General features: G+C 40.8%; 1 protein-coding gene across 5 annotated transcripts in view; it reads left to right on the top strand.

Moving 5' to 3' along the window:
* TPST1 (tyrosylprotein sulfotransferase 1) overlaps window positions 1-12,804 on the top strand; it is a 403,891-nt gene that overhangs the window by 375,477 nt on the left and 15,610 nt on the right. For all 5 annotated transcript variants that reach the window (XM_053707441.1, XM_053707438.1, XM_053707439.1 and 2 more), the window contains one exon: window positions 3,369-3,407. In XM_053707441.1, coding sequence (XP_053563416.1) covers window positions 3,369-3,386 — 18 coding nt within the window. In that variant the 3' untranslated portion in view covers window positions 3,387-3,407. The remainder of the gene's footprint in view (window positions 1-3,368; window positions 3,408-12,804) is intronic.

Below are 12,804 nucleotides of genomic sequence, written 5' to 3'. Positions count from 1 at the left end.
TGGCCAAGAGGATCACTATTCCTATTGAGGATAGTTGTGCTTTTCAGGATCCCATGGATAAGAAGTTGGAGGCTTTACTTAAGAGGATTTATGTTCACCAGGGGCTCCAATGGCAACCTGTTGCGTGTATTGCTACGCTTACCAGTGAGGCTGCCTATTCGTTTGATGCATTGTCTGATTCTATTCTTCATGAGACTTCTCTGGAAGAGATTCAGGATAGAATTAAGGCTTTAAAACTGGCCAATTCTTTTATTGCGGGTGCCTCTTTGCAGATTGTCAAGTTGGGAGCAAAGATAAGTCTAAGCTTTTATCAATTCCTTACAAAGGGAAGACTGGGCCTGGTTTGGCTGAAATTATTTCTGATGTTACTGGTGGGAAGGGACATTCTCTTCCTCAGGATAAGAGAAATAAGCAGAAAGGTTGTCAGAGTAATTTTCGTTCCTTTCGTAACTTCGCTGGTAAGTCTTCCTCTTCCTCCTCCAAGCAGGATCAATCCAGGCCTTCCTGGAGACGTAATCAGTCCTGGAGCAAGGGAAAGCAATCTAAGAAGCCTGCCGCTGACTCAAAGTCAGAATGAAGGGTCTGCCCCCAATCCGGGAATGGATCGCATGGGGGGCAGGCTGTCTTTGTTTGCTCAAGCCTGGGCAAGGGATGTTCCAGATCCTTGAGTAATAGATATTCTATCCCAGGGATACAAACTGGAGTTCAAGACTTTTCCTCCCAGGGGCAGGTTTCATCTCTCAAGGTTATCAGTAAATCTGTTAAAAAAGAGGCATTCTTAAGTTGTGTCCAGGATCTTTCAGATATGGGAGTGATCGTTCCTGTTCCAGTTCAGGAGTTTACCTCGTTTCATCTTAGGCCTCTGCAGTTATGCATGCTGAGATTGTGGAACGGGAATTATATGGATCTATTTCCAAAGATTGTTCTAAATTAGGCTGCAAGAGATTCTCTTCTGCGGTGGTTGTCTCAGGATTGTCTCTCTCAGGGAACTTGCTTTCGCAGACCTTCCTGGGTGATCGTGACAACGGACGCCAGTTTGCTGGGTTGGGGAGCTGTCTGGGGTTCTCTGAAGGCGCAGGGTCTGTGGACCCGGGAGAAATCGTTTTTTCCTATAAATGTCTTAGAATTGAGGGCAATCTTCAATGCTCTTCTAGCCTGGCCTCAGTTGGCTTCAACCCAGTTTATCAGATTTCAGTCGGACAATATAACGTCCGTGGCTTACATCAATCATCAGGGAGGAACTCTGAGTTCCTTGGCGATGAAGGAGGTAGCCAGGATTATTCAGTGGGCAGAAGCTCACAATTCTTGTCTGTGCGATCCACATTCCAGGGATGGACAATTGGGAAGCGGATTTTCTGAGCAGACAGTCTTTTCATCCGGGGGAGTGGGAGCTTCATCCGGAGGTGTTTTCCAGTTTGATTCTCAGGTGGGGTCATCCGGAGTTAGATCTTATGCCAAGCTTCCGAAGTACGGGTCGAGGTCAAGGGATCCTCAAGCGGTTCTAATAGATGCTCTAGCAGTTCCTTGGAAGTTCAGTCTGGCATACGTGTTTCCCCCGTTTGCTCTTCTTCCTCGGGTCATTGCTCGGATCAGGCAAGAGAGGGTGTCAGTGATTCTCATTGCACCGGCCTGGCCTTGCAGGATCTGGTATGCAGATCTGGTGGAGATGTCATGGTCTCCTCCCTGGAGTCTTCCATTAAGGAAGGACCTTCTATTTCAAGGGCCCTTCCTTCATCCAAATCTCGTTTCTCTGAAACTGACTGCTTGGAGATTGAACGCTTGATTTTATCTAAGCGTGGTTTTTCTGAGTCAGTTATTGAAACTATGATTCAGGCGCGTAAGCCTGTGACTAGAAAGATTTGGTGTAAATATCTGTTTGGTGTGAATCTAAGGGCTACTCTTGGAGTAGAGTTAGGATTCCTAGGATTTTGTCTTTTCTTCAGGAAGGTCTGGAGAAAGGTTTGTCTGCTAGTACCCTGAAGGGTCAAATTTCTGCTTTATCTATTTTGTTACATAAACGTCTGGCGGATGTGCCCGATGTTCAGTCTTTTTGTAAGGTCCTGGTAAGAATTTGGCCTATGGTTAAGTTTGTAACTCCTCCTTGGAGTCTTAATTTAGTTCTGAGAGTTCTTCAACAGGCTCCGTTTGAGCCTATGCATTCTTTGGATTTCAAGTTGTTAACCTGGAAGGTTTTGTTTTTGGTTGCTATCTCTTCGGCTCAAAGCGTTTTGGAGCTCTCTGTGCTGCAGTGTGAGTCTCCTTTCCTCATTTTTCATTCAGACAAAGTAGTACTTCGTACGGCTTTGGGTTTCCTGCCTAAGGTTGTTTCTGATAAGAATATTAATCAGGAGAATGTTGTTCCTTCTTTGTGTCCTAATCCTTCTTCTCATAAGGAACGTTTGTTGCACAATTTGGATGTAGTTTTTTGCGTTAAAATATTATTTGCAGGCGACTAAGGATTTTCGCCAGTCTTCTTCTTTATTTGTAATTTATTTCTGGGAAACGTAAAGGTCAGAAAGCTACGGCTACTTCTCTTTCTTGTTGGTTGAGGAGTGTTATTCACTTGGCATATGAGACTGATGGTCAGCAGCCTCCTGAGAAAATCATGACTCATTCCACGAGGGCTGTTTCTTCTACTTGGGCTTTCAGAAATGGTGCTTCTGAGGATCAGATTTGCAAGGCTGCCACTTGGTCATCTTTACATACTTTTTCTAAATTTTACAAATTTGATTCTTTTGGTTGAGGCTGTTTTGGGGAGAAAGGTTCTTCAAGCAGTTGTGCCTTCTGTTTAGGTTATCTGTTTTGTCCCTCCCTTATCATCCGTGTCCTCTAGCTTGGGTATTGATTCCCAGTAGTAATTATGATGATCCGTGGACTCATCGTGTCATTAGAAAGAAAATGAAATTTATTCTTACCTGATGATGATAAATTTGTTTCTTTCTTGACACGGTGAGTCCACGGCCCCACCCTGTATTTTCAGACAGTTCATTTTTTCATAAACCTCAGGCACCTTTGCACCTTATATTACTTTCCTTTCTCCTTTCCCTTTGGTCAAATGACTGGGGGTTGTGGGTAAGGGGAGTGGTATGTAACAGCTTTGCTGTGGTGCTCTTTGCCTCCTCCTGCAGGCCAGGAGTGATATTCCCAATAGTAATTATGATGATCCGTGGACTCACCGTGTCAAAAAAGAAACAAATTTATCAAGAATAAATTTCATTTTTTTAATGTTCACCTGTGATTGCTATGCAGTATGTGCTGTTAATGGCTTGCAAAGCATGCTCTCTACTCCTTTGTAGGTCTGGTTTTAAGTTTAGTTTAATACCCTACCACTGAACAATATTAAAATGTATCTTCTTTTTTCCTTTCAGACGGAACCTGTGAACTAGTGAAACTAAAAGCGTATCGAGGTAATAATGCCACCTGGGATATATTAAAGGGACAGTAAACATCTTGTAAATACAATACATGTCTGTTGATTTGTTATAGAATAACATATCAGCAAAGTCTAAATGTTTTTAAAACGCCTTATTTGCTGCAGTTGTTGTCAGTAGCCAAACTACATCCACTAATTGCATTATTTGGAAGAGAAAAAAAAATCACAGAAAGCAGCAGCACTGAAATTAATCAAGTTTATTGGCACCAAAAAATGCCCACAATGTTTTGGTAGTTAACCGTTAATCATGTGGACCTTGATTGGTCAATTTTTCTGTGATAGGCTGCTTCAAGTTTATAATAGGTTGTGACACTATGGACCTCCACTAGATGGAGCTGTGAATGTTTAATTGAAAATGAGGAGGTAATTACACTTTTGTTTAAAAGGTAGAGATTCACTGTTCTTTTTTATCCTCATGATAAAGGGGTAGCTCCCGAAACGTTGTGGGCATATTTTGGTGCCAATAAGCTTGATTAATTTCAGTGCTGCTGCTTTCTGTGATTTTTTTACAGATTGTGGGATTACAGTCTCCCTTGTAGCGTGCATTGTGGTACAGGTGTGCTGGACTCTGTTTGGACAATTATTTCGAAGAACCAATCCAAGCTTAAATCTGAAGACAGCAAATCTAGCCACTGTTATGCTAGTGTAAACTTGTTTTTTCAATTATTTGCTAAGGCCAATTAAGGAATGATATGTAGCACAGTTAGTCTTCAGAAGTCAGCAGAATGCATTTCCAGCCCTGAGAATGAGAGAATCCACAATTTACGCATGAAAAGAGGGCAAAAGAAATAAAGCATATTGCTTATAAAGTTGTTTTAGTTCACATAACTAAACATTTTATAGTTAAATCTCAGGTTGATACGCTGGTCTTTTAAGACTTCTGTAGAGATGCTGTGTCATGTGCATTGCTTCACACTGTCTATTTGTTTGACCTTAGTCAGCCTTACTCCTAGTAATAAAATTCCTTATGAAAGAGAGATGTTTGCAGTATGAGTGGTCCTGATTACTGACAAGCGTAATAAAATCATCAAGCAAACAGCAGGATTTCTTTCATGTAATTGGCAAGAGTCCATGAGCTAGTGACGTATGGGATATACAATCCTACCAGGAGGGGCAAAGTTTCCCAAACCTCAAAATGCCTATAAATACACCCCTCACCACACCCACAATTCAGTTTTACAAACTTTGCCTCCTATGGAGGTGGTGAAGCAAGTTTGTGATAAGATTTCTACGTTGACATGCGCTTCTCAGCATTTTGAAACCCGATTCCTTTCAGAGTACAGCAAATGTCAGAGACGTGAAGGGAGTATCACCTATTGAATGCCATGATTTCCCTAACGGGAGATCTATTTCAACAGGTCTCTGTTATCGGTCGTAGAGATTCATCTACTACCTCCCTTTTCAGATTGACAATATACTCTCATATACCATTACCTCTACTGATAACTGTTTCAGTACTGGTCTGGCTCTCTGCTATATGTAGATGGTTGTCTTTTTGGTAAGTATGTTTTTTATTACTTAAGACACCCCAGCTATGGTCTGGCACTTTATGCATTTATATAAAGTTCTAAATATATGTATTATGCTTATATTTGCCATGAGTCAGGTTCATGTATTTCCTATTTGGGATTTTAAACATATTAAGAAATATTTTTTTCTTACCTGGGGTTTAGTCTTTTTTCAAATTGACTACTTTTTATTTTCAAATTGCGGGCAGCATTAGGCCCACTGGTGCGTCAAATGCTAGACTTTATTGCTTCATTCTTGGTGCGAGAATTTTTTGGCAAGAAAATTACTTCGTTGATGCTAGTTCGTCACTTCCGGCGTCGTAGTTGACGTGGGAGTCTGTCACACGTTTGTGTCGATAGTAACGCAAGTGTGTCATTTCCGGATGTTGGCGCCAAAAAAAATTTCTCTTACGTTGGGTGTCATACTTGGCCCCAAATTTTTCAGTACTTTTATACCCCATTGCTGTTTGCCTCTTGCCTTTCTCTATGTCAGAGGGCTATGCTGTTTGCATTTCTTTCCCATTCCGGAAACTGTCATATAAGGAAATTGATAATTTTGCTTTATATGTTGTTTTTTATTTTACATTTTGCAAGATGTCTCAATCTGATCCTGCCTGAGAAGTATCTGTTGGAACGTTGCTGCCTGACATCGGTTCTACCAAAGCTAAGTGCATTTGTTGTAAGATTGTGGAAATGATATCTCCGAATGTCATTTGTAATAGTTGTCATGATAAACTTTTACACGCAGAGAATGTATCCATCAGTAATAGTGCATTGCCAGTTGCAGTTCCTTCAACGTCTAATGTACATGATATACCTATGAATTTTAAAGAATTTGTTACTGATTCTATTCAGAAGGCTTTGTCTGCATTTCCGCCTTCTAATAAACGTAAAAGGTCTTTTAAAACGTCTCATAAAGTTGAAGAAATTTCAAATGACCGGCAACATAATGATTTATCCTCCTCTGATGAGGATCTATCTGATTCAGAAGATCCTTCCTCTGATATTGACACTGACAAATCTACTTATTTGTTTAAAATAGAGTATATTCGTTCTTTATTAATAGAAGTGTTAATTACTTTGGATATTGAGGAAGCTAGTCCTCTTGACATTAAGACTAGTAAGCGTTTAAATGCTGTTTTTAAACCTCCTGTGGTTACTCCAGAGGTTTTTCCTATTCCTGATGCTATTTCTGATATGATTTCTAAGGAATGGAATAAGCCAGGTACTCCTTTTATTCCTTCTTCAAGGTTTAAAAAAATGCATCCTTTACCAGCAATTTCTATAGAGTTTTGGGAAAAAATCCCCAAAGTTGATGGGGCTATTTCTACTCTTGCTAAACGTACCACTATTCCTATGGAAGACAGTACTTTGTTTAAAGATCCTTTAGATAGGAAACTTGAATCCTATTTAAGGAAAGCTTATTTATATTCAGGTCATCTTCTCAGGCCTGTAATTTCTTTGGCTGATGTTGCGGCTGCATCAACTTTTTGGTTGGAGAATTTAGCGCAACAAGAGTTGGATTCTGACATATCTAGCATTGCTCGTTTACTGCAACATGCTAATCATTTTATTTGTGATGCCATTTTTGATATTATCAAAATTGATGTTAGATCCATGTCTTTAGCTATTTTAGCTAGAAGAGCTTTGTGGCTTAAATCTTGGAATGCTGATATGAAATCTAGATTATTATCTCTTTCTTTCCAAGGTAATAATTTATTTGGTTCTCAGTTGGATTCTATTATTTCAACTGTTACTGGAGGAAAAGGGGTTTTTCTGCCTCAGGATAAAAAACCTAAGGGTAAATCTAAGGCTTCTAACCGTTTTCGTTCCTTTTCGTCAAAATAAGGAACAAAAATCTAATCCTTCCCCCAAGGAATCTGCTTCCAATTGGAGGCCTTCCTCAAATTGGAATAAATCCAAGCCATTTAAGAAACCAAAGTCAGCCCCTAAGTCCGCATGAATGTGCGGCCCTCATTCCAGCTTAGCTGGTAGGGGGCAGATTAAGGTTTTTCAAGGATTTTTGGATAAATTCTGTCCAAAATCAATGGATTCAGAGCATTGTCTCTCAAGGGTATCGAATAGGATTCAGAGTAAGACCTCCTGTGAGAAGATTCTTTCTCTCACATATCCCAGCAAATCCAGTAAAAGCTCAGGCTTTTTTGAAGTGTGTTTCAGACCTGGAGTCTTCAGGGGTAATCATGCCGATTCCTTTTCAGGAACAGGGTCTGGGGTTTTATTCAAATCTATTCATTGTCCCAAAGAAGCAAAATTCATTCAGACCAGTTCTGGATCTGAATTTTTTTTTATTGCTATGTAAGAGTACCAACTTTCAAGATGGTGACTATAAGGACTATTCTGCCTTTTGTTCAGCAAGGACATTATATGTCTACAATAGACTTTGCAGGATGCATACCTTCATATTCCGATTCATCCAGAACATTATCAGTTCCTGAGATTCTTTTTTCTAGACAAGCATTACCAATTTGTTTCTCTTCCATTTGGCCTAGCAACAGCTCCAAGAATCTTTTCCAAGGTTCTAGGTGCCCTACTCTCTAATCAGAGAGCAGGGTATTGCTGTGTTTCCTTATTTGGATGATATCTTGGTACTAGCTCAGTCTTTACGTTCTGCAGAATCTCACACGAATCAACTAGTGTTGTTTCTTCAAAGACATGGTTGGAGGATCAATTTACCAAAAAGTTTCTTGATTCCTCAGACAAGGGTCACCTTTTTAGGTTTCGAGATAGATTCAGTGTCCATGACTCTGTCTCTAACAGACAAGAGATGTTTGAAATTGGTTGCAGCCTGTCGGCACCTTCAGTCTCAGTCATTCCCTTCAGTGGCTATGTGCATGGAAGTTTTAGGCCTCATGACTGCAGCATCGGACGCGATTCCTTTTGCTCGTTTTCACATGAGACCTCTCCAGCTTTGCATGTTGAATCAATGGTGCAGGGATTATACAAAGATATCACAGTTAATATCCTTAAATCCCAATATTTGACACTCTCTGACGTGGTGGTTAAATCACTAGCGTTTAGTTCAAGGGGCCTCCTTTGTTCGGCACACCTGGACTGTGATCACTACAGACGCAAGTCTTTCAGGTTGGGGAGCTGTTTGGGGATCTCTGACAGCACAAGGGGTTTGGAAATCTCAAGAGGCGAGATTACCAATCAATATTTTAGAACTCTGTGCAATTTTCAGAACTCTTCAGTTTTGGCCTCTGTTGAAGAGAGAACCGTTCATTTGCTTTCAGACAGACAATATCACAACTGTGGCATATGTCAATCATCAGGGTTGGACTCACAGTCCCCAAGCAATGAAAGCAGTATCTTGAATACTTGCTTGGGCGGAATTCAGCTCCTGTCTAATCTCAGCGGTGCATATGCCAGGTGTAGACAATTGGGAGGCGGATTATCTCAGCCGTCAGACTTTACATCCAGGGGAGTGGTCTCTCCATCCAGATGTGTTTTCTCAGATTGTTCAGATGTGGGGTCTTCCAGAGATAGATCTCATGGCCTCTCATCTAAACAAGAAACTTCCCAGATACCTGTCCAGGTCCAGGGATGTTCAGGTGGATGCGCTGACACTTCCTTGGTGTTATCATCCTGCTTACATTTTTCCGCCTCTAGTTCTTCTTCCAAGAGTGATATCCAAAATCATCATGGAACAATCGTTTGTGTTGCTGGTGGCTCCAGCGTGGCCACACAGGTTTTGTTATGTGGATCTTGTTCGGATGTTCAGTTGCTAACCTTGGCCACTTCCGTTAAGGCCGGACCTTCTGTCTCAAGGTCCGTTTTTCCATCAGGATCTCAAATCATTAAATTTGAAGGTATGGAAATTGAACGCTTAGTACTAAGTCATAGAGGTTTCTCTGACTCAGTAATTAATACTATGTTACAAGCTCGTAATTCTGTCTCTAGGAGTCTCTATTATCGAATTTGGAAGACCTACATTTCCTGGTGTTCTTCTCATAAATTTCCTTGGCATTCTTTCAGAATTCCTAGAATTTTACAGTTTCTTCAGGATGGTTTGGATAAGGGTTTGTCTGCAAGTTCCTTGAAGGGACAAATATCTGCCCTTTCTGTTTTATTTCATAGAAAGATTGCTAAACTTCCTGATATTCGCTGTTTTTGTACAGGCTTTAGTTCGTATTAAGCCAGTCATTAAATCAATTTCTCCTCCTTGGAGTCTTAATTTGGTTTTGAAGGCGTTACAGGCTCCTCCATTTGAGCCTATGCATTCTTTGGACATTAAACTACTTTCTTGGAAAGTGTTGTTCCTTTTGGCCATCTCATCTGCTAGAAGAGTTTCTGAGCTATCTGCTCTTTCTTGTGAATCTCCTTTTCTGATTTTTCATCAGGATAAGGCGGTTTTGCGGACTTCATTTACATTTTTGCCTAAAGTTGTGAATTCTAACAACATTAGTAGAGAAATTGTTGTCCCTTCCTTGCGTCCTAATCCTAAGAATTCTATGGAAAGATCCTTACATTTTTTGGATGTGGTAAGAGCTTTGAAATATTATGTTGAAGCTACTAAACATTTCAGGAAGACTTCTAGTCTATTTGTTATATTTTTGGGTCCTAGGAAAGGTCAGAAGGCTTCTGCTATTTCCTTGGCTTCTTGTTTAAATCTTTTGATTCATTCAGCTTATTTGGAGTCGGGTAAGACCCCGCCTCAGAGAATTACAGCTCATTCTACTAGATCAGTCATCACTTTGTGGGCTTTTAAGAATGAAGCTTCAGTTGATCAGATTTGCAAAGCAGCAACTTGGTCTTCTTTGCATACATTTACTAAATTCTACCGTTTTGATGTATTTGCTTCTTCAGAAGCAGTTTTTGGTAAAAAAAAGTTCTTCAGGCAGCTGTTTCAGTTTGATTCTTCTGCTGATGTTTTAAGTTTTTATTGTCATTAAAAGAATAAACGTATTATTTGGGTTGTGGATTATTTTGTCAGCGGAAAATGGCCGTTTTTTATTTTATCCCTCCCTCTCTAGTGACTTTTGCGTTCCACATTTTGGGTATTGATATCCCATACGTCACTAGCTCATGGACTTTTGCCAATTACATGAAAGAAAACATAATTTATGTAAGAACTTACCTGATAAATTAATTTCTTTTATATTGGCAAGAGTCCATGAGGCCCACCCTTTTTATGGTGGTTATGATTTTTTGTATAAAGCACAATTATTTCCAAATTCCTTTTTTGATGTTTTTTTACTCCTTTCTTTATCACCCCACTACTTGGCAATTCGTTAAACTGAATTGTGGGTGTGGTGAGGGGTGTATTTATAGTCATTTTGAGGTTTGGGAAACTTTGCCCCTCCTGGTAGGATTGTATATCCCATACGTCACTAGCTCGTGGACTCTTTCCAATATGAAAGAAATTAATTTATCAGGTAAGTTCTTACATAAATTATGTTTTTCTGCTTTATGGCTTCCAAATAGTTGATAGATCTACTTTAATATTACTTCACAAATAAGAATGAACTACACTTCTTGGGATTGTGTGTAGTTTGCTTCGTATAAAAGAAGCCTAATTATAAAATTATTTTATGATCTTGTCAGATAAAATGTTCAGATTAATGGTTTTTTTTCTAGTAGATACGACGAGTCCACGGATTCATCCTTGTGGGATATTATCCTCCTGCTAACAGGAAGTGGCAAAGAGCACCACAGCAGAGCTGTCTATATAGCTCCTCCCTTGACTCCACCCCCCAGTCATTCTCTTTGCCTATACTAAGTAATAGGAAGAGGTAAAGTGAAAGAGGTGATAATATGATAGTTTTATTTTCTTCAAGAAAGACTCTTTTATTTTAAATGGTACCGGTGTGTGCTATTTTTTCTCAGGCAGCAGATGGATGAAGATTTCTGCCTGGAGACTGATGATCTTAGCAGTTGTCACTAAGATCCAGAGTAGTTCCCACAGAATGGCTGAGGAGTACTTGAGTACTTGTGGTTATTAATAGCCTGTTCAACATGTCTGACATTGAGGAAAGTCAATGTTCTATGTGTTTAGAAACCATTGTGGAACCCCCACTTAAGATGTGTCCCTCATGTACTGAAAGGGCCCTACATTGCAAAGAACATATTTTAAGTGATAAAAGTATGTCTAGGGATGATTCTCAGTCTGAAGAGCATCAGTTTATGCCATCCAATTCTCCTCAAGTGTCACAACCTTTTAACGCCTACTCAAGCAACGCCAAGTACATCTAGTGCGTCTAATTCTTTTACTCTGCAAGATATGGCTGCAGTTATGTCTACTACCCTTACAGAGGTATTGTCTAAACTGCCAGGTTTACAGGGTAAGCGCAGTAGGTCCGGTACTAGAGTAAATGCTGAGCCCTCTGAAACTTTATTGGCCATCTCCTTGGGGGTGGGGTATTTACTGTCTGAGGGAGAGCTTTCAGACTCAGGAAAGATGTTCCCTCTAACAGACTCAGATGTAACGGCCTTTAAGTTTAAGCTTGAACACCTCCGCTTGTTACTCCGGGAGGATTTAGCGACTCTGGATGATTGTGACCCTATTGTAATACCACCAGAGAAATTGTATAAAATGGATAAATATCTAGAGGTCCCTACTTACACTAATGTTTTTCCAGTCCCTAGAAGGATTTCGGACATTGTTACTAAGGAATGGGATAGACCAGGCATTCCGTTCTCTCCCCCTCCTACTTTTAAGAAAATGTTTCCCATATCTGACTCCATTCAGGATTCCTGGCAGACGGTCCCTAAGGTGGAGGGAACTATTTCTAGCCTGACTAAGCGTACAACTATACCTATTGAGGACAGTTGTGCTTTCAAAGATCCTATGGATAAAAAATTAGAGGGTCTGTTAAAGAAATTGTTTATACATCGGGGTTTTCTTCTACAACCTATAGCGTGCATTGTTCCTGTAACTACTGCAGCAGCTTTTTGGTTTGAGGCTCTAGAGGAGTCTCTTAAGGTTGAGACCCCATTAGATGATTTTTTGGATAGAATTAAGGCTCTCAAGCTAGCTAATTCTTTTATTAACGATGCCGCCTTTCAAATGGCGAAATTAGCGGCAAAAAATGCAGGCTTTGCCATTTTAGCGCGTGGAGCGTTATGGCTTAAGTCTTGCAGGCCCACTTATCAAGCTCCGTACGGAGCTTGAAGGGCCGTGTTTCTGGCGAGTCTTCAGACTCGCCAGAAACACAACTTATGAAGCAGCGGTCTAAAGACCGCTGCTCCATAACCCTGTCCGCCTGCTCTGAACAGGCGGACAGGAATCGCCAGACATCAACCCGATCGAATACGATCGGGTTGATTGACAGCTCCCTGCTGGCGGCCGATTGGCCGCGAGTCAGCAGGGGGCGGCGTTGCACCAGCAGCTCTTGTGAGCTGCTGGTGCAATGTTAAATGCGGAGAGCGTATTGCTCTCCGCATTTAGCGAGGTCTTGCGGACCTGATCCGCAGTGTCGGATCAGGTCCGCAAGCCCTTTGATAAATGGGCCTGTTGGTCTGCTGATGTGTCATCAAAATCTAAACTTTTAGCTATTCCTTTTAAAGGTAAGACCCTATTCGGGCCTGAACTAAAGGAGATCATTTCTGACATTTCTGGAGGTAAAGGCCATGCCCTTCCTCAGGACAAGACAGTTAATATGAGGGCCAAACAACATAATTTTCGTTCCTTTCGAAACTTTAAAGGTGGACCCTCTACTTCCTCCTCCGCCACAAAGCAGGAGGGTAATTTTGCACAATCCAAGTCAGTCTGGAGACCTAACCAGACCTGGAATAAAGGTAAACAGGCCAAGAAGCCCGCTGCTGCTATCCAGACAGCATTAAGGGGCAGCCCCCGATCCGGGACCAGATCTAGTAGGGGGCAGACTTTCTCTCTTTGCTCAG

Source organism: Bombina bombina, chromosome 3 (assembly GCF_027579735.1).
Source record: "Bombina bombina isolate aBomBom1 chromosome 3, aBomBom1.pri, whole genome shotgun sequence".
Taxonomy (NCBI): domain Eukaryota; kingdom Metazoa; phylum Chordata; class Amphibia; order Anura; family Bombinatoridae; genus Bombina; species Bombina bombina.
This window is presented reverse-complemented; position numbering and strand designations above follow the sequence as displayed.